Here is a 20,296-nt window from a genome sequence, read left to right as displayed (position 1 = left end):
AAGTCTCCAACACTACAATAAATATTACCTGAAATTTAGCATTCTGAAGTGCTAAGTGTGTGGATGGATACAGATATGTACAGATGTGAGGGCAGTATATTCCCATGTATATTTACATGCAGAAAAACTAAAGATTTAAATATAACTTGAATTGACTCATGTAATTTTCAAAATTTCTATGGAAAGAAATTAATTATCTTAATTATGTTTACCCTTTGGCAGGAAAAAAGTTTGAAATGTGTGTGTTTTTTCTGAAGATACTTGGTTTTAGAGCTTTTGTCATCCAAAAGTCAATCATTCTTTTTTTCCCCTGAGGATGTTAAATCCCTTCTTTCACAAGCCTGGGAAAAGTTCCATTAATGTAAGCAGGATCAGAACTCACTGGGTATGCTTACTGCTGAATTAATAAATATTTAGGAAAATAAATAGGTGTGTCACAAGTGGTAAAATTGCTTTATACACCAGAAGATGAGATTTAGCACAAATGAAGTGTATGTTTGCCCCACATCCCAGCAGCATTCAGACTCACTGTTTTGATTGCCTGATTTCATATCTGTGCTCACAGCAAGATGGAAATGGTTTTCATTTCAATGCTGAAGTCAATAATTATGGAGGTTATCATTTTCATGCTCAGAAATTCATGTCATTTTCATAAATCATTCATCTCATTTCATAAATCATGCTTTACAGCTGGAGAATGGAAACTTATTGCTGGACATTGATGAAAATCTTGTTTCAGTCACTCAGGTAAGGTTGTGACACTAAAAAATATTTTAAGGAAATAGAGCTGAAATCATCTCTAGGAACAGTGCAATTGGAAAATGTTCAGCTTGGGATTAACTTCACTGGAACGTAGCTAATATCAGATGTGAATAATCTTAATGAAGCATAAGGGGTGAAATCAGTTCTGTAGTGACAGTGAAATCACAGAAATAAAAGATAAGTGCTTGGTGTCCAGGATCTCATGTGCTGCAAGTAGATAAAGGCAGCTCTGTGTCAGAGAAGATGCATTCATTTATTCAGGCTGAGAGCTGGGTTGTAGAAAAAAGACTCCTGGATCATTTGGGACTTCAAAATCCACCTCCAAGGGCTGCTGTTTAAAGCTGCCTCCAGTCAGTAAATGAAGGTGTTGTGTTCCCACTGAATTTGTGTTTACATTCTCTGATGTGGTTCTGTAGTTCCTGTTGCACATGAGGTTGCTTTTCTGTAAAAAAAAAATAATTCCCCTGTAAATATAATTTTCTTTCCTGGGGAATATTGTGAGTGAGGGTTTATAATAACAAAGTGCTGTTGACTTTCCTATCACTCTCTCCAGCTGCCTGTTTAGAAATGGGTCTGCAGAGCTTTAACAGAATTATATCTATGAAGAGTATCCAGAGATCCATCACCTTGAAGCACTCTGAAAAGTATTACTATTCCCATTATCCAAGAGGATGGAGGCACAGAAATCTCAGTTACCACCTTTCAAATGCATCTCATATAATCCAAAGTTCAAAAGTATACTGACTATCAATTTCCAGTGTTCCTGTGAAACCTATACTATTTTTTCCACAAAGAAATGTACAGCTTTGCACACATCTGTGTGCACCCTGCCCTTTCCCATCCTCCCTGGCTTGCTCCTCTGGGGTGGAGGCACAGGGGAGCTTTTGCTCATGGAAAGGACACAAGTGTTTCTTACCAGCAAACAGTGAATAGTTCATGGTGGGGGCAGGAGAAGGGCAGGTTTGGGGTGATGCTAAACAAGCAGTTTGGAGAGATGAGAAGAAAGTGGCTCTTGGAGTATTTCAGTGTCACCTGACACCTCTTGAGTCAGTAGTGCCTATAGGAGGCTTGAAGTGATTTCCAGATGAGTGCTGCTGTTGTCAGTATTCCCACTTTCCTGGGCATTTTAACACCCCTTGCCTAATGTGTTTGTGCACACTGCAGAAGGGGCTTAGGCTGGGTTTGTTGCTTGTTTGGGTTTTTTTTTTTCAGAAGCTGTTCCTGGCAGTATTTTAGTACAGAGCATTACAATTGGTGTACCCTGAAGAAAACGTGGCTTTCCCTTTTTTTTTCCCTTCTGCATTTCCATGCAGATAATTAGAGGGATATATAAGCCCAGAAGAAGAAAATGCATTGTCATAGCACTAAAGCAATGTGATCTTTTTAATATAAAACATGATGTGAGAAAATGTGAGATAATTCATCCCTGGGTACATCGTGATGTGAAGCTGAGAATCAACAGAGCTGCTTAGACAAATTCCAGTTCTGAGTGATTGTGGTGTTGCTTTTATGTGTGGGACTAGAGATTGGATTGAAAACAAAAATGTGTAAGCTTTTGATATGTGTAGTCTTACTCCTTAAGGGGTAATTTGTAATGGAAGGTTAAAGGCAGGAGAAAATCTTGGGGTGATCTTGGTCTCCTGGAAAGCTGTAAAGCCTGACCTGCCAGTCTGGTTACTGCCCAAAGCTTTCAGGGGCTGCTTTTGAGGACAAGACTCAACTGAATGTCAAACCTGTCTGGGTGATAGGAGGATCCAAGGTTTATGTGCCTAAGATGGGGAGGAGATTCAATGAGCTAAACTAAGATTTGCATTAAATCTTGTTCATAATGAGAATTGTGCCTTCCCACATGTTGTGGGTGTGATTCTGGGAAAATCAGTAGGAGAGGTAGTGAGGAGAAGTTCTGGTTCTCAGCAAAGCTTTGCAGTATAACCACCCTGATAAGGATGGTGGATGGGGTTTGGGTTTCCTGCAGAGCTCTGAGGGATCTGTGCTTTAACATCCCTGAACTCCAGCTGAACTCTTTTGCAGGTGGATGGGAGTAAATTTGCTCTAGAACATGTGAAGGAGCTTTGATTATGCAGCCACTCAAGATGCTTCTTATAATAAAGTGTGTTTTCTCTTCTGGTCCAGTTAGCCAGGCCTGCATGGGTGACCTGTTTTGAGCTCCCAGTGAAGGGCGTCCCGAGGAAATATTTCTAACAAGAATTAAGTGTAGAGCCACAAACTTGCAATAACCCAATTGTGCATCCTCCTTCAAGTCCACTTATCCAGGTCACACCTGTCCCATGGGCAAGGGGAAATCAGGCAGCACTTTAAAAGCCCATCCCTTCTGTATCCTTCTGGCACTCCATGTGCTGCTGCCATGCTTTAAGACCTCCAAGTGAGGGTTTAGAAAAGGAGCCAGGGAGAAGCACTGCCCATAAATCAAGCTTGGAGCTCACTGATGTTAAAGGCTGAGCAGTAATGCATCCAGTCCTGTTCTGGATAGTTGTTTCATGTTTTATTCATTTTTTTTCATTGTGGAGAACTCCCTACAGAATAGTTTTACAGTGAGTTGTTGGCTATTTGGGTCCATTAGCAATATTAAAATCCCACAGCTTCAGCCTTGGTGCCTCCTCCATGCAGGACTTCACAGTTGAAGCCTGCAGGACTTTGGAGAGGTTTATCTTGTTTGCTGTTACCAGATAACTTTACAAGTTGTAACTACTTAACTCACACTTTCTTCTCCTCAAAAGATAAATTGATTTTTTTTCTCTTTACAGGCTGTTACCCAACTAGAGCTTTTTGGGGACATGTCCACTCCTCCTGATGTAACCTCTCCCCCAGTGAGTACCCAGGGAAACTGCTCTGTGTTCTTCCCTGCATGCTATTTCCAGCACATCTGTGGAGCACATTTACAGTTTGTGTCCTCAGCCATTCCAATGGGGAGGATTTCAAAGTAGTTTTTAGGTTGCAGAAAAATAAAAAGTGAAGGAAATTGAACGTGCAGTCCCTGCTTCATAACAATGTGCAAAAATACCTTGGATTTCTTTTTTCTGCCCTAGTGTTAAGTGTCACATAGGGTACAACCTGAGCTGCAGATCTCCCTCCCTGGTGTTTGTCAGAGGGAAATGCTTCAGTGCACTCTCACTGCACTGCAGAAGATCCAGTTACAGCCTCATATTTCATGGATCCACCAGGTGCAGATCCCAGAACTGCTGTTAAAGGAGGGAAGTAAAAAGAGAGAGAAAGAGAGAGAGAAAGGGCTGGATGTATTTCAAAGGAAAAAAAAAAAACCAAACATCTTAACACGTTTTTCAGCATTATAAGATGACAAAAATTCATATAAAGCTTTTTGTGTTATTTCATATAAAGCCTTACATTAAGCTGTAGAGAAGTGTGAATATAATGAGAAAATTCAAGTGCTGGAGGTCAGGAGCCTCAAATCTCCAATATATTCTGGATCATGTCTGGGACTAGATAATCAAAACCCTTCCTGCTCATCCTCAGCTTACTCAATTGAATTTGGCTTTTCCTTTAGTGTAGACCTATGATTCTAGTCCTGTTTGTTAATTAGAAGCAATATTTATTCAGTTTTCCATAAATCCTGTAGATATTTCATTTACTTTAACTGTTAATAATAACTTAAAAGTTAATGCATTGGTCACTGCCTTTCCATTTTGTCACCTAACACCTAAAACCACAATATCTGTTCTGGAGAAGGAAATTATGTCAATATTTTGTGTGTGATGTATTCCAGGCAAATTTCACCTTCATTTTTTTCCTCTGATGAAAAGTTTCTCCTTTTGTTTCTTTATTTTTTTCCCATCCCAAACAAACTCTTAATACTTTTATTTCTGTTGCTTCTTTCCTTCTACATCTTCCCATTCTTTCTTCTTTCTTGTGCTTCAGTGCAAGCCTGGATTTTTAGAGTTCCAGGTGATGTGACAGCAATGTGCAGCAGAAGCTGCAGCTGACACATCACCCTTGTGTTTTCTCCCTGTGTCCCTGCAGACTCCTGCTACTCCAGGTGATGCCTTTATCCCATCTTCATCCCAGTCACTCCCTGCTAGTACAGACATGTTTGGTTCTGTACCTTTCAGCACTGCTGCCGTACCCTCAGGTAAGAAATGCTCTGGAATTATAGTCTGGAATCAGATCTGGGGATCAGAGCCCAGCTCTGGTTTGCATTTCAGTACTCGGGGCACTGATTTTAGCAGGCTGGAAGTGGGGAAGGCTTTTGAGGTCAGTGCTTCAGGGCAGGGCAAAGCAAGTCTTTAACAGGCAGGGAGTACATTAGCTTGAATTTGCCTATATTTTTTAAAGCAGAAGCCAAAAAAGTCACTGGGAGTTCAAGCATAGTTCAGCCATCTGGATAACAGAATTTCTAGGTAGAGGAGCAAGAGAGAAAACAGCATTTAGTTTAGATTTGGGGGTTCTGTGATAGCAGTGAATATCCTCTGTTGTCTCCAGTAAACAGAGGCTGAGAATTTGATTACACTTCAAAGATACTCCACTTTGTCAAGTCTTGGAATGTTCTCTAGACTTCCCTGTGTTCCTCAGAGTGCTCAGAATTCAAAAGCTGGGTGCATTCTGCACAGACACTGTGGTTTGATTGCTGCTCTCTCCCAGTGCTCTCAGCCCCACTTAGGAAAAGAAAGGAGGAGGAGGAGGAGGGGGAGGAGGAGGAGGGGGAGGAAGAGGAGTGCCTTGAATCATTCAGCAGTGACTTTCTAATTGGTTACCTCCCTTGATGGCACCAGATGAGCCACTGCACCTCAGGCAGGTTACAGTGGCAGTGAAGTGTTTGGGGATAATGTCAGATGGAAGTTTCTGCTGGGATGAGGTCACAGCAGGGGAGAGATCAAAGAATGTCTGGAGAATCCATCCTGGACATCTCTCAGAACAGAAATGTATCTGAGCTGCTGCTCCTTCCATCACTCAGGAATTAGATCTCCCAGAGTTCAGTTCCTTATTTTTTAATTTCATTGAGTTTTGGGCTTTTCTCTGTACAATATAGCAGCCACCCTTATATTAGTGATTACAAAACAGCCTAGAAATAAAGCGAAGAGGAAAAGGTACAGGAGGACTGAGGAAACAGGTTGGAAACAAGAGTTTTAAAGGTAAAGCAGTATTAAAATTGAGAGAGAAGTTATATTATGCAAAGTGTTAGTGGTAAGTATTGAATTTAAATGTGAAACAGCATTATCTGTAAAGCACAGGACTTCTATCAGTAGAACATAATTATGTTAGCTGGTTTAATTTGTAAAATGTTTTACAGGAGTTTTAGTTTCAGAGCATTTTTGTTGTTGTTGTTGTTGTTGTAAATAAATACCTGATCCTGTAATTCCTACACAGTCAAATTCTTGGTAGCTTTTAAGGAGGCTTTAGGTCTGACAGGAAGCAATTATAATTTTGGTTTTAATCTTTAATTTCCTCCTCAACTGGAGGGGGTTATGTTAGCCTAATACCTGAAGCAGTTTGTTGTTAATAGCTATTTAGTGCAGCAGAAGCTCAAGATCTTTTTGATGTTCTCAAGTAATTGGGTAATAACCAAGTGTGAGGATTTTAATCTGAAATCATGTGGGTTGGATTTTTTTATTATTAGTAGTAGTAGCAGCATTATGATGCAATTTGAGATGATTGCTTTGCAGAGTCCACCAGCCTGTGGTTCTGTCTGTGAGTATTTGTGCAGTGATGTGAATTCAGTGTTTTTCTTCCCAAGCATGCTGCAGCTCTGGGATCACTGGTGCAGCTTTGCCCGTTTCTGATTTATCGCGTGGCTTTTCCTGCGTGCTCTCGACAGCGCCATTAAAACCTTTCATCCTGCTTGTTCCCCCCTCCTGCTCTGTTTGTTCCCTGAAGGTTATGTTGCCATGGGAGCTGTCCTGCCCTCCTTCTGGGGACAGCAACCACTTGTTCAGCAGCAGTTGGCCATGGGTGCCCAGCCTCCAGTCGCTCAGGTGATGCAGGGAGGACAGCCCATCGCGTGGGGCCAGCCTGGGATCTTTCCTCCCACCCAGCAGCCGTGGCCATCCGTGGCTGGCCAGTTCCAGCCAACTGCCTTCATGCCAACACAAACTGTTTTGCCTTTACAAGCAGCCATGTTTCAAGGTACCATTGCTCCTATAGCCACCGTCCCGCCCACGAGTGATTCCAACAGATCGAGTCCGCAGACAGACAGGCCCAGACAGAAAATGGGAAAAGAAATGTTTAAAGATTTCCAGATGGCTCAGCCTCCACCAGTGCCATCAAGAAAACCAGATCAGCCTTCCCTCAGTTGTACCTCAGAGGCCTTCTCAAGTTACTTTAACAAAGTTGGGATGGCACAGGAAGCAGATGATTGTGATGACTTTGACATCTCTCAGTTAAATTTGACTCCTGTGACTTCCACGACACCATCTACAAATTCACGTGAGTATTTATCTGCTTTCAGCCATCCCTTTCCTTGGGCATGGCTGCTCCTCAAAGCACCTCTATCCCTTCTTAAATTCTGACCCAGATACTGAGAACCTTCATGCATTTTCTTGCTTAAGAAGTGTGTCCCAGCCATTAAGGAAAAGATCAGAGAGGAATTTCAGAGGTCACAGAAATGAGCAGCCCAGATAGCTACAGTCTGAGATTTAATTTCTAAAACAGTAAAATTTATTTTTTAATGGGAAAATGCAAGCTGGTTGGTAGAAGCCCATGCCATTCAACCTTACAAGTGGTTTCAGTTATGTCCTATCCATACTTTGCAGAAATTAGGGGATGGGTATTTATTTTGGTAGCTTGACATATTGGACACGTGGGGAAATTCAGTGAAGAGCTGTAAAATAAACTTAGAGTGTTGATAGCATGGTGATGGGGGATTTACAGATTGCTGAAAAGAGGAATTAATGAGATTCACCAGGGGTCAGTCAGAGACCTGTTTCACTTACCTGCCACAGTGCAGGCGACCCACACATTCCTAATGTAATGTAGTGGTGTCTCCCAGGTTCATAAAGACATAGGCCAGATGCAGCCAAACTTAATTTGGAAGTTGCCAAATGAAATCCAACCCATGGGATTGATAATGACAACTGTGCCTGAATTTATCTCCTGCAGCTCCTCGGTAGAGAATGATTCTCGGGGGTGGTGAAAGTTGAGGGATGTAAAAGCATGAGCAAACTTTGTGCTGAAGTGTCTTTATGAAGAAATCAGAACAACAGAATAATTGTTGCTGTTGCCTTAATCCTTGTTTAGCTCCAACCCCTGCACCCAGACAGAGTTCTCCATCAAAATCATCAGCATCTCATACGAGTGACCCTGCTGCAGACGACCTCTTTGAAGAGGGGTTTGAAAGCCCAAGCAAAAGTGAGGAGCCAGAGGCTGTGAGTAACAACAAGGTTTCTAAATCCTCATTGTCTCCTTTTAGCTAGAAAAGATAAAAGCTGATGAGGTGTTGTTCTGCAGTGTCAGAAATAACTTTTCCAGCAGGGCTGGGTGGTGGCTATGGGGGAACTGCAGCCAGAATTCCCGTCCTGCTTTGGGTTATTTGGGTTTGACAGCTGCTGGCACAACATTTCTGCTGATGTGCACTAACACTGCAGACAAGGAACCAAACTCAGAGTTCTTATGTAAGGCTGTACATGTTATTGTACCCAATGTCCTCTTTATCACACCAGCAGTCACTTTACTCGTGGAAAGGAAGTTTGGGGTAAAACAACAAACATGAGGCTGCAGAGAAAGATGTGAAGAGTTTGTGTGTTAGAAGATGATGGTTGATGTTGTCTTGCACATTCTTGCATCCCAGTTGCTTGCCTAGCTACGTTCCTCAATGTTCTGGCCCTCGGTTTGTGATTTCTTTGCCTTTATGGACCAAAGCAAGAAATGTTACCCAAGCAATGACTGTAAATCACCAGGGATAAGGGAGGCAGGAGCCCGAGTGAGCCAAAGGCAAGAGGGAGTCGGTACAACAAAAAGCTCAAAATAACCTAAGTTTAGACTCTTTCTGTTTCACGTGGCTTTCAGGGCCTTTTGCAGTTCTGGTTGACCTGATCCAGTACCTTCTGAAGTCTGTGGCAGCTCCTGCCTGGGCTCCAGCAGGAACTGGGGAGGTCCTTTGGTGCCTGCAGCAGCCGTAGGAAACCGCTACGGCTTTGGAGAGCGGGTCAGCGGCGAGGCCTCACTCTGGTTTTCATGAGATAGGATGTACTTGTTATGCCCACAGCATGAAAATAACCTCCTGTTGACTTTTCACTTTCTATTGTTGAGAAAAAAAGGTGTTATGTTCTTGTATTCTAGCCTGATGGGTCTCAGGCCTCCTCCAACAGTGATCCCTTTGGTGAGCCAACTGGTGATACTATAAGTCCACAGGTCGGTAGCTAGATAGCACAGGTTGGGGTAGGTATCTGTCCTTTTTTTCTCTACACCTTGAGGTGTTCACTTACTCTTCCACCAGTGCCTGCCATTGCTTTCATGGATGCATGGTTTGTTTTGTTTTTTTTTCTTCCTTTTCATCTTTTCCATTTTTCCTCTCCATCCTCCACGGTGTATTCCTCGTGCTTGGTGGTCTGCATGGCTTTTGCCATTCACTGAGTGTTGCAGCTTATGCAAATATGTGTGTTTCAGCTGCCTGCATGCTTTAAAGAAATGTGGACTTATTTTACTTGGTGTTCAAATTCTGAGGGCAAATAGGGAAACTGAGCCACTACTAATGACATATTAGGCAGAGCATTTTTTTAATCAAAGCCACCCTGGCCTTCAGTCAGATGTAACATACTAAATGGAATAAGACATCTTACCCATAGACATAACAGTCATTAAATAAAATTATGTAATGATACATGAATGTCTCTACCCTAAATCAATGGGATAATCAGTAGAAGAAGCACGTTTATTGTCTGCATGTAAAAAATATTGAAATGGGTTTGTGTATTTTTATCTCCAACTGCAAATTAAAAACATCTGAAAATTATCATCATTCATATTACCATTGGCATACTGATGTTTTAAAAATTATTCATCAGTGTAAGTCATTTAATCCCAGACAGACGGGAAAGATGATCTTTTCATCTTTTGTGTTACAGAACACGTAGAAAATGTGGCTGCCTGTGAATGTTCTGTGATTTGTTTCAATACAGTAAATATATTTTGCCAAAAAAACAGTGAAGCTACAAAGTTTTATGAGTGCTGAGCGTTGTTATTCCATCCAAATACTCTCTAGTGTTGCTGTTTGAAGAATATGTTTCATTATCTTCTCCCCGTCTGCCACTCCTGTTTGGTATTGCCCAAATACATGATCTGATGTGGCTTCTGTGCTCCAGCACAGAGCTCCTGGAGCAAATCCAGAGCAGTGGGAGAACCCTTCCCATTTTTGTACAGAAATTCCACTGGGTTTGCCAGTGACTTACCCATCCTCTGTTCAGTTTCAAAATGAGTAGTTTCGTTAGGAGTCAGTTTACTGTGTGCATTAAATATGATTTAAAAAACCTTACAGTAACTTAGCTTTGATCCACTTGGCAATAATGAGGTTCTCTCTTAATAATATGTGGTGCCATGAGAGGGCATCTCCCCCTCCTGTAGCTCAGCTCCTGGGGGCTGCAGCAAAAACAGCTTTGTGTCTCCTTGAGTCTAGAAGTGACAGTGTGAGGAGAAAGTCAAGCTGGGATGAGCTCCTCCAGCAAGAACATTCATTATTTACTCCAGTGAGAGCTGCTGCTGCAGATGGATGGTGCCACGTGTTAATTTGGCTGTGCCTTTGCCTGACCTTGGCCAGCACTGACATCCCCAGCTATCCCAGCTTCAGACCACTCCAGGAGTTCTTCCCTACATCATGAAAGAGGATTTGCCCTTTATCTGAGTCCCACACTCTGGAAAAAACCCACGTACATCTGTTTATTATGGTTTATCACAGTAAGGGTGGTTCTGAAATTCAGAGCTGCAAGAACAGTGTATTACCAGTGGTTGCAGATGGTTTTGCTGCATTTTTTGTTAATCCCTGTAGAGCCTCGCATCAAAATACGTATAATTCTCAGAAATATATTCTGGGAAATGTTAACTAATGTTCCTGATTATGGTATTACAGTAATTCCTAAAAGCTGTAGGCAGGAACAGGAAGCTGAACAAAAAAGAAAGCCTCTCTCCAGTGAAGTTCCACTAATATCATTGTGCCTGTGTGCAGAGCCATTCAGCAGCAGTCTGTAGGAAATCCACTTCCCAAAGCCAGCCCATCTAATTCTGAAGCCTGATGTTGTCAGAGCAACGGGAAGTCTAATCTCCATGGAAAATTATCAATTCAGGACTTACTGTGGAGTTGTGTATTGAGCTCTGCATTTGGAGAGAAACTTAATGGGGAGAAACATGTCGTGCCAAAGAATCACAGTCTGCATAAAAGCCACTTTTGTGGCTTAGATGGGAGATTACTTTGCTCTTTAGAACATGGTTCTTACCCCAAGAAAAGCACAGTAACAACTCAGCTGAATGGACCTCTCAGGAACAGAGCATTGTGTGCAAAAATGTCCAATCTGTCTGTTCCCAGCATCCCTGAAATCAGTTCTGCCCATAAAATATCTTTATTTGTCTTGATGTATTCAGAATATCCACCTGCCTGTTTTTTATACCCTGATCTTTCAAGGTACCACAGAAATTTGATTTCTTGATTCCTTCTGATACTCTATATTATCATCTAGTTAATATCTTCTTTTCTCCTATTTTCCCTCTTTTACTTTTGCGACCTTCAACTTCAGCTCTCAAAATCCTCATCCTTCCAGCAGCTGCTCTAGAAATCACCCTTCCAGAAATAGCTATGAGCTCTTAGTAGGTAAATGTGACATTTTATGGATGTATTACAGTTTTGTCCCTTTATGGTTGAAGATAAGCAGGAAGGCCCAGCTTTGTGAAATAAGATTAACTCTTTGCAGAGCTGTTTATTGCGTTTGGTTGTTTCCCCTTTGCTCACGCATGGCGTTGAGGATGGAGAGTGATTTTGCAGAAGAGGTGAAGAGAATACAGGATAAAATGATTCCCATCTTTAGATTATTTCTGTTTAATCCCTATTGCTGTCTTTAGATTTTGTGGGGAGTAATTGTGGTGAAAGGAAAGAGAGGGAAAGAACTGTTTCTTCGCTGTGATCCTACCAAATGTCTTAAACATTTCTTATTGTTGACATTGTACATTAAAGCAGGAAGTTTGAACAGAGGAACAAACACAACTCTACTGAGCTGCTGCCCAGCTCAAAACTTGCACTGGCAATCGTTCATGAGAGATTCTCAAGAAACCTTCAAAACATTTGTGGCTAGAGCATATCTCCCTGAAAAAAAAAATGGTTCAGTTGTTCTGAGAAATGTGTGCAGACAATTAGGAGCCCTCAAAATGTGTCACACCCTTCACGATGCCATCAGCGCTGTCAGGAGAGCAACAGTTCATTAGAATATTTGTCTATCAGCTTTTGGTGGTGCTTTGGTGGCCCACTGCCATCATCCATCTTGGAGCAAGCGCTGTGCTTGGTGATAAATGTTCCTAAAAATCTTAGTCAGCTCTGGGATGGGCTGCTATAACTCTTTTATTCGGGCTGGTTTTAGGAAGTGGAGAGAAAACAGCAATTTATGGATGAAGTCTTGGGTTCCCTGGGAGCTTAGTGAGCCTCAGGAGGGAATATCAAGCTGATTCTGTATCCTGCTCTTACTTCTGCCTGTTTTCTGTTGCACCAGGGCTCCAAATAGGCTCAAAATACTACAGGCTGTATTTTTAGGACCTATTCCAGCCTTTCACCTGGCTCAATAGGAACTGGGTAAAGTCCAAGGAGAAGTTCCTAATTACAGGTGACCTGCTCTTGCTGCAGGCTCTAAAGCTGTTGTTCTCCAGCTGAAGACACAGCGCTGAGCAGGGCTGGGAACCTGAGAGAAGTAGTGTTGTGTCTTTGGAAGGGGATCACAGGTTGGGGAGTCCTGCTTCACTCCAGAGAAATCCTAAAATTAACATTTCAGGTCTCCTGCTCAGTTGGTTGTTCCTATTCCCCAGGAAGTATGGAGGGGCATGAGGAGAGAAATTCAGGCTGCTCTGGGAGCAGGGGTATCCTGCAGGCTTGCCTTCATCTCTGCTGCTGCAGTCTCCTTCAAGCTGTCCATTTTCATGTGGCCAGCTCATACAAGGGCTTCCCACCTCTTCAGTGTCACCAGTCCCACCTGGGGTCACCTTGTACCCTTCCCTTTCTCCAACTTCTTCCTCTAAACAAGAGACAGCATTCTTTGTAGTTTGTCTAGAGCTGTGTTCTTGCTGATTTGCAACCCAACAGTTCAATTCAGGGACAAGCTCTCCTCGCTTCCTCTGTGATGAAGTCATTTAGAAGTTCCCTGTCTTCTGCATGACAACTGATTTTAAAAATCTACTTGTGAAAATTCAGCATCTTTGAGACTTCTGAACAATTTGCTTCAAATTGGCCACTGGGTTCAGTTGTTACAAAGGAGAATTGACAGATATGTAGATGGAAAGATATGTGGATGACAGATCTGTAGACAGATATAATGGTGTGGCTACTGTTTTGGGAGAGGGGCCCAGAAATAATCAGTGTTTCTTGGCTGCAGTTCATTTTTATATCAGGACCAAGATAAGGAGCAGGTTCATCTTCCTGAGTAGTTGTCATTGCTTTTTCATTTCGTGGATGTACAGCATCCATCTCACTACTAAAATGACAGAGATTTTTAGAATGCTAATAATGAAACTGAATATTTAAGACTAGGAAATATTCCTGGGTAGGTTTATGGTAAGAACAGAGGCGCTCTCCAGGCATAATCCTGAACTACAAAGTTTCTGTATTTATGCTGCTAATGGAGGCTGTGAGAAAAATACCAAAATATTAGTAAGTTGTAAAAGGTAATAAATAAAAACTGGCTGTTAATGGGGCAATAGGAATGACCTGTCTTATCACCAAAGATATTTAATTTCAACCCCGCTTGCCAACTTGACTCTGTCCTATTTTGCCTATGGGTCAGCATGCAAAAAAACAGAGAGGACGCTTCACACTCCCACCCCCTTCACTTGCATCCCCAGCACAAGATGCTCATTTTGTGTGGCTCTCCAGCACACTTATTTCATGAAACTCTTTATCATTTGAGCCTGCCCTTTGTGATCAGTCAGCCAGGACTAAAAGTGGCTGTAAAGGGCAGGGAAATCTGTGCGGGCCTCACCTCCACAATTGAGAACATCTTGCCTGCAGCTCTGCACGGAGCAGGTGCCTCGCAGTGATCAAAGGGCTGCCAGGGTAAAAATAGTTTCTTCCTAACCCACAGTTATGTTTTTTGAGTGAGTTCACTCCTGCAAACCTGAGTAGGTGCTGAGTCTTTCAGGAGATGCTCTCCAGTGATTAGTTCTGCTGGGGAGCAGGTGTTAATATCTTCAGATGGGATGCAAATTTACTTCTAGCATTTACATAATGTTATTCTAAAGCATTAGCACCCTTGTTGCTTCACACAGTAGAGGACTACACCAGAAATGGTGTTTGCTGCTGTCTTGTCCCCCTTAAAATGGGAGAATATAGTGATTTGCAGCATGAAGTATTTCTGGAATACAGCAGAAAAATAAAATAAAATAAAATAAAATAAAAAATAAATGCTTCCAGTTCTTGTCTTGGTTTCTCCCTGTGGGTTGATGAAAGCACATCAGAAGTGATTCTGGGCCAGTTCAGCAAGGAAAACTCTGCAAGATTCGAGGGGTTTATGTGAATTAGAAGCTTTGTCCGCTATTGTATTTGTTCCTCTCTTTTTGTTCTGACAAAGACCAGTTCTTTCCTTTCCTTCCCTCTGTGTCTGTTCCTAATGCAGTGGTAGAAGGCAGAAAATGCTGGTGAAAGGCTGTGAGAAGAATTAATGCTCACCTGCCTTTTCATAACGTGCCCTGTGACTTTTGTGTGGATTATGTAAAAAAAAAAAGGGGGGGGGGAAGGGGTTATTTCTCCTTTTAAGACCCTCCAAAATAGTGCCTGGCACTGTGGGAAAAGCTGTCCATGAAGTCAACAGCACTCGACTCTCCTTTTGCCTTTTTACTGTCCTTTGCTCTTCTCTTTTGCCCTCTTGAGTATCAAAATTTTACAGACACCATTTGCATTGTTGGGCTAAAAGCAAGCAGGCTTGAATTGGCTCAAAATAATACTGGAAAACAAATCTCAGGCATTGACCAAAATCCTTTGGCTGGGAAGACTGCACACAATTACTGCAATTAATTTCTTATTTAGGCATCTGAAGGGAGAAATCAACTGAAAGGAAGAAGTAAGAGCCCACTTTTGATGCAAAATGCTCTGGTCTGCTGGAAGAGAAATTATTCCAATCCATGAGAAGTGCAGGCCTTTGCCACATCAGGTGTTTGTACAGATAAATGCTGGGTATGAATCAAGGAAGTTTCTCATTGTAAAAGCTGTCTCATGCTTGTTGGAAGTGCTGATGATGATGAGGAGCTCCTCCTCCTCCTCTTCCAAGGGTGTGGAGTCCAGTGGCACCTTGGGACACCTGTTACTTCAGCACATCTGCATATCTGAAGGACATTTGAGGACTGCTCTAACAAGCAGACTTGACATTTTGAAAAGCTCCTTTTTTTCCCTGAAGGCGTTTGAAAAGCTGACATCTTTTGTTCCTAAGGGATGTTCTCCCTCCCTCTCCTTTTCTTCTCCTCCTTCCTTTTCACTTCCCTTTGCAATGACCTTAGGTTCAGCAACTGCCTGAAGAATGGCCTGGTGTGTGTCAGGTTCACACATTAATTAGTACAGATTTTCTCTGAACTAGCTGTGATAGATCATTCTGCCAGCTTCAAGCCTGCACGTGAAAATTGGCATAGGTAGACTTAACTCACAGTGTGTGAAAAGCAGTTATTTACTCTCAGTCCTCTCCTTTGATTACCTTCAGTTTTTCAAGGTCACAAAATGTATTTGCTTCTTGCTGGGGATAATTTCAGCAGCATTTATTTAATCATTGCAGAGGATTTCTCTCACTTGTAGTGCTCCTAGTGTGCTCAGGGCTCCATGTGGGCAGGGGCTGGGGAAACAGGGTGTCTGCAAGCTCCAGAAATGCAGCAGATTCGGGGAATAAGAAACAACTTTCCTTAGTGTGGAGGGAACAGGTCATATTTTGGATTTGTTGTGTGTTCCTGCACTCTAAGGCCGGACAGGGCCCTGGGATGGGACAGAGCCTGGAGCACCCTATGGATCCACCTTTGGGCTGTTCCTCTCATCCCCAGCATCGTTTTGATGAGCAGTGATTAAAATCCTGTGCCATCCCTTGGCAGACCTGTGTGTGCTCCTCAGTGCCCAGTGATCTGCCAGCCTTCTGAGGGATTTTGTTTGCTCAAAACTCATCTCCTGCCGATGCTGCTGTACCACAAGTTGATTCTAATGTTAAACTCAACGTCGTGGCGTGGTATTTGAATATTTATCAAGCTGTGGAGAGTTAATGCAGTGTGGCACTAATTAGCCTTTCTGCCTGTCTTGTTCCTTTTTTAGATGTCACTCTTAGTTTAATAAATTAGTTTCTGGAAATGAAGTAGAGTGGATTCCAGGTTCCATGGATGGTTTGCTTCCCACCGCAGCCGAGATGAACGCAGTGTTAAGAAAGCACAGGGTGTGTCAGCTATGAAGAACATGGCAGCTTTTCCCCCCTCCCACATCCAGGAAATCCCCAAGAAAGTATCTGTTATCAAGTTGACATGCTTTCCTCCCAGCTTTAATGACTGTACTAATGGTTCCACAGACTCCTAATCAAACTGCGGAGCTCGTTCTTCATGGGCCACTCATGTTGTTGTTTTAAATCCCATCACAGCTTCATTAGCTCAGCTTTCCGTGGCAGTTTCTGTTTGCAAGTGGTTTTCTCCTGAGCTGTGCAAAACCCACAGTTATGTTCTGCAGTTGTGCTGCTGGGGGGAAACTCAGCCTTGTACGTGGGCTGCAGTTCTCAGAACTTCCAATTATCCACACCTATAAATTATCATTTAATTCCTTCATATCTCCATGCCCAGCAGTGGGGGTCAGCTGGCCAGTGCTGAAAGAGGAAATGGATAGTAAACATTCATTTTAGGAAATAATTCCCATTTTCTTCACCACTCAAACGGGGAGCCACGATCACTCAAGGCAGCACAGAAAGCAAACACTTCCTGTGGGTTTTGTCTCGCAAGGTATCACTGCTCTCAAGCAGATGTTGTAAAAATGTTCTGAGGATGCTGTCTGGAGACATGTCTGCTCATTTTATTTTTGTTATCCCCAGGAAGCAGAACCTCTCTACGCGCAGATTAACAGACCTAAGAAATAGCATTGTTACAGGCTTGTGGTGCTCCAAGACTCAAACGAAACCCAACAACCTGGCGGGCCTTTGGCTTTCATGCTTTTTTCTGATTGATTTTGTCTGACAAAGGAGAGAGATTGCCCTCCTGGACTGGCTCTATGAGTGTTCCTGATGTGGTTTTTTTTTTTTTGGCAACTAATGGCAAGATTCCTACGGCAGCACAAGACAAAAACTCTCCCTGCTTCTCATACCACGAGTGCAGCCCCGTCCCCACAAGTGCTGGGTATCAGACTAGGAAACCTCCTCCATCTTCTTCTAAACATTTGTCACCTTCTGTGTGCCACCTATAAATAACAAGCATCTGAAATTTATTGGTGTTAGACATTCCTTTTTTTTTTCTTTTCAGCAAAGAGCAGATTCTGTATGCAGCAGTGGCATTATCATTCAACAGCCTTTGGGGCACGAGTTGGCACTTTTTATGTCACGGTGACATGTTTTTCATCATCATTTACATCAGGCTGATCCTGACCTTTTTTTTTTCCCCCTGTGTAGACATATTTAAACAACAACAAAATACTGGTGGTGTCTTTTTTTTCTTTTTTTTTCTTTTTTTTTTCTTTTTTTCTTTCTTACTCTGTATTTTTATGAGTGACAGATCTAACAGCGAAACGCCTCCTGCGGAAATGATTCCCAACTTGAAACCACAGAACAGAACTTGGTTGTTTATCCATCCTTGACTGAAAACGTTGCCAAATGGACCTTTAAGTTCTAGCACATCATGAGGAAGAAATGCTGCTTTCTGTTGGAATACTCTTGTTGTGGGTAGAGAAAGGACATCGAGTCCCACTGAGGAAAGACAAAAGAGCCAGTATTTCCTAGGAAACTCTAAACAAAGTGCAGAAAAGGAATATTTTTATTTCTTCGGTATCTTGCTGCTGTAATGCTATGCAGACAAGTGTTTTCTTCTCTGTGTGCCATTTTTGATGAAAAAAAAAAAATCATTTGCCAAATAATACTGGTATGCTTCTGGTTTAGGGGTTTGGATGAAGCGGACTTGACAAATGGGACAAGGACGGCATGGATTTTGGAATAACAAACTGACTCTGTGATCAGAATTGTTCATCTTTATCACTTTTTGTACATCAGAAAAGAAATCAAATGGGATTTTTATTTTATAACTTGAAAAAAAAAATCTTACTGTTAAACTCTTCAAATGTTTAAGGGGAAATGGCTTTAAGGAGTTCGAATGAAAATTGCCATTTTTTTTTGTAAATATAAATGTTATGAAAATTCTTTTACTAATGCCATTACACAGTAGAGAAGGTAGCAAGTTGCAGTGCTTGGGAGGTGTGGCAAACCCAATTTGTGGTTCTCACATCACATATGTTTTTTCACATGCTTAACAATAATGGGCTGAAGCTCAAGTACATTTGCCAAAAGCAGTCAGCTTGTCAGCAGCTAGTGAAATTAATGGGAACACATGATTTGATGGTCTAGCATTATCACACAGACATAATTCCACTTACAAGAGATCACTTTCCATTGACATTCCTTTGAACCTCTGCATAGAAGTCATCCAACTGTTTACACGCAGAACAAAAAGAATTTAAAACTTCCTTTTTTTACATGTACGAAACAAAAAGTGCAGTGTTTGGGTTCATATGTTTAGCACATGATTTTCATAAAGAATCTATATATTTTTGCCCTACAGAGAATTGTTATACAGGTCAAATGTGTTTTCCTGACGTTCCTATGCAGTTACAGTATATTGAATTTAGTGGTTTAACACTAAAAAGAAAAAAAAAAAAGAAAAAAAAAAAGAAAAATAGAAAAAGGAAAAAAGGTTAAAGGAATCAAAGGATTAATCAGTTTTTAGGGTTATTGTGCAGATTTTGTTTTTAAATTGACACATTAGAATTTACATTTCTGTCATGATTAAAATAGGCCTGGAGTTATAAATGTTTTACTTTCTTTCATCTCTGTTATAAGGTAAAAATGGTTTAGAAGGCAGAATAACTGGTGTGCTGATCGTTGGTATGTGCAACCAAATCTCACAACACGATCCCATTCTTTTATTTTGAATTAGAGAAATTAGAGAAATGTGCATTGCAGAGTGTATGTGAATGAGAAATTAGCTGTGAATAGACCTAATGAACCTGCAGAGAGAATTTTATCCCCATCCATGGTCATCTGATGCTTGTTCCTTATTCATGTGCAAACAGCTTCATAGCAAATTGTATTTTCCCATTGGAAGATCAAGTTTTCTAACTGGAGGAGATAATTTAAAGCTTGGTGGATCAAGTGTTTCAGGATTAAAAGCAGAGGTAGAAGCGTTTCTGGAGGACATTTCTGTCAGAATATTTTCCTGATTTGCACAGTGGTGCTACTTTCTTCCTCAGCGGCTTTTTTTTGGGTTTTGTCCTGCACAGGGAACCACAAACCCAGTTTTGGTTCATCTCAGACACTGGAGGTTTAGTGTCAGTGCATTTCCAGTTATGGGGTGAAACACAGAGAAAAGAAGAGATTGATGTCTCAGAGGATCACATTTGTAGGAAACAGATCACTCACAGATAGGTGCCGAGGGAACGAGGCTGGAATTCTGGTGTCTCTCCTGGGAGACAGCTGGGCCATCACCACGGACCTTTGTCTTACCTTTGAATAAAAACGGATTCTGGATTGTCTTGTCATGGGATCGTCCTTGTCGTGGCTGGGATGCTGAGCTGAGAGGGCTGCAGGGCCTCTGCACTGTACCAGTATTGTAGATAACTCAAATATCCAGCTTGTGCAATTGTTTAATCCCTCATCCTTCACTAGCACTAAATTCGTCACTTTAAATTTACAAACCAGGGAACCCCACCAGCCATCCTGTTACCATCCCCCCCGTAGGTTCTTGATCTTTACCTGTCATGAAAAGATATTTTGATAGATCGTAGTCATCCAAGTGTCTGATGAAACCTTTCATCTCAATAACGTACTGGGCACCTTCTTTGCAAAAATGTTTACTCCGTGGTTTTCATCCATTTTTATTTCTGCATTCTGACACTTATTTTTTTAATAAAGATGAGAAAGATAAAATGACTGTTGCAGTACATTTCTAAACCTACTTTAACTTTACCTCAGATAACGACCATTTGTTAACGTATACGGACACATTATTTTTAACTTTATGTGTAACGCATTCAGCAACAAAAAACAGAAGCCAACAAGTTTTTAGAAATTTTCCATTAATTTCTGTAACACACCATGTAATACTGTTATGAATAAAAACATTTTAAAAAGGTGTCATTTCAGTAAGTTTTGTTTCATAGCTTGTGTTCCTCTGGGATAAT

At 41.7% G+C, this 20,296-nt stretch overlaps 1 protein-coding gene across 14 annotated transcripts in view; it reads left to right on the top strand.

Annotated features, from left to right (window-relative positions):
* Window positions 1-20,247, top strand: part of DAB1 (DAB adaptor protein 1) — a 208,927-nt gene extending 188,680 nt beyond the window's left edge. For 7 of the 14 annotated variants that reach the window (XM_015636289.2, XM_015636288.3, XM_033516546.1 and 4 more), the window contains 7 exons: window positions 691-747; window positions 3,528-3,590; window positions 4,759-4,867; window positions 6,610-7,158; window positions 7,969-8,096; window positions 9,010-9,081; window positions 16,950-20,247. In XM_015636289.2, coding sequence (XP_015491775.1) covers window positions 691-747; window positions 3,528-3,590; window positions 4,759-4,867; window positions 6,610-7,158; window positions 7,969-8,096; window positions 9,010-9,081; window positions 16,950-16,994 — 1,023 coding nt within the window. In that variant the 3' untranslated portion in view covers window positions 16,995-20,247. Of the gene's footprint in view, window positions 1-690; window positions 748-3,527; window positions 3,591-4,758; window positions 4,868-6,609; window positions 7,159-7,968; window positions 8,112-9,009; window positions 9,109-16,949 lie in introns of all 14 variants that reach the window. The other 7 variants (XM_015636301.1, XM_015636292.1, XM_015636302.1 and 4 more) reach the window with 5 other exon arrangements.
* The last annotated feature ends 49 nt before the right edge of the window (window positions 20,248-20,296 follow it).

The sequence above is a fragment of the Parus major genome, chromosome 8 (assembly GCF_001522545.3).
Source record: "Parus major isolate Abel chromosome 8, Parus_major1.1, whole genome shotgun sequence".
NCBI classification, from domain to species: Eukaryota; Metazoa; Chordata; class Aves; order Passeriformes; family Paridae; genus Parus; species Parus major.
Note: the sequence above shows the minus strand (reverse complement) of the source record. Positions and strands in the feature narration are given on the sequence as shown.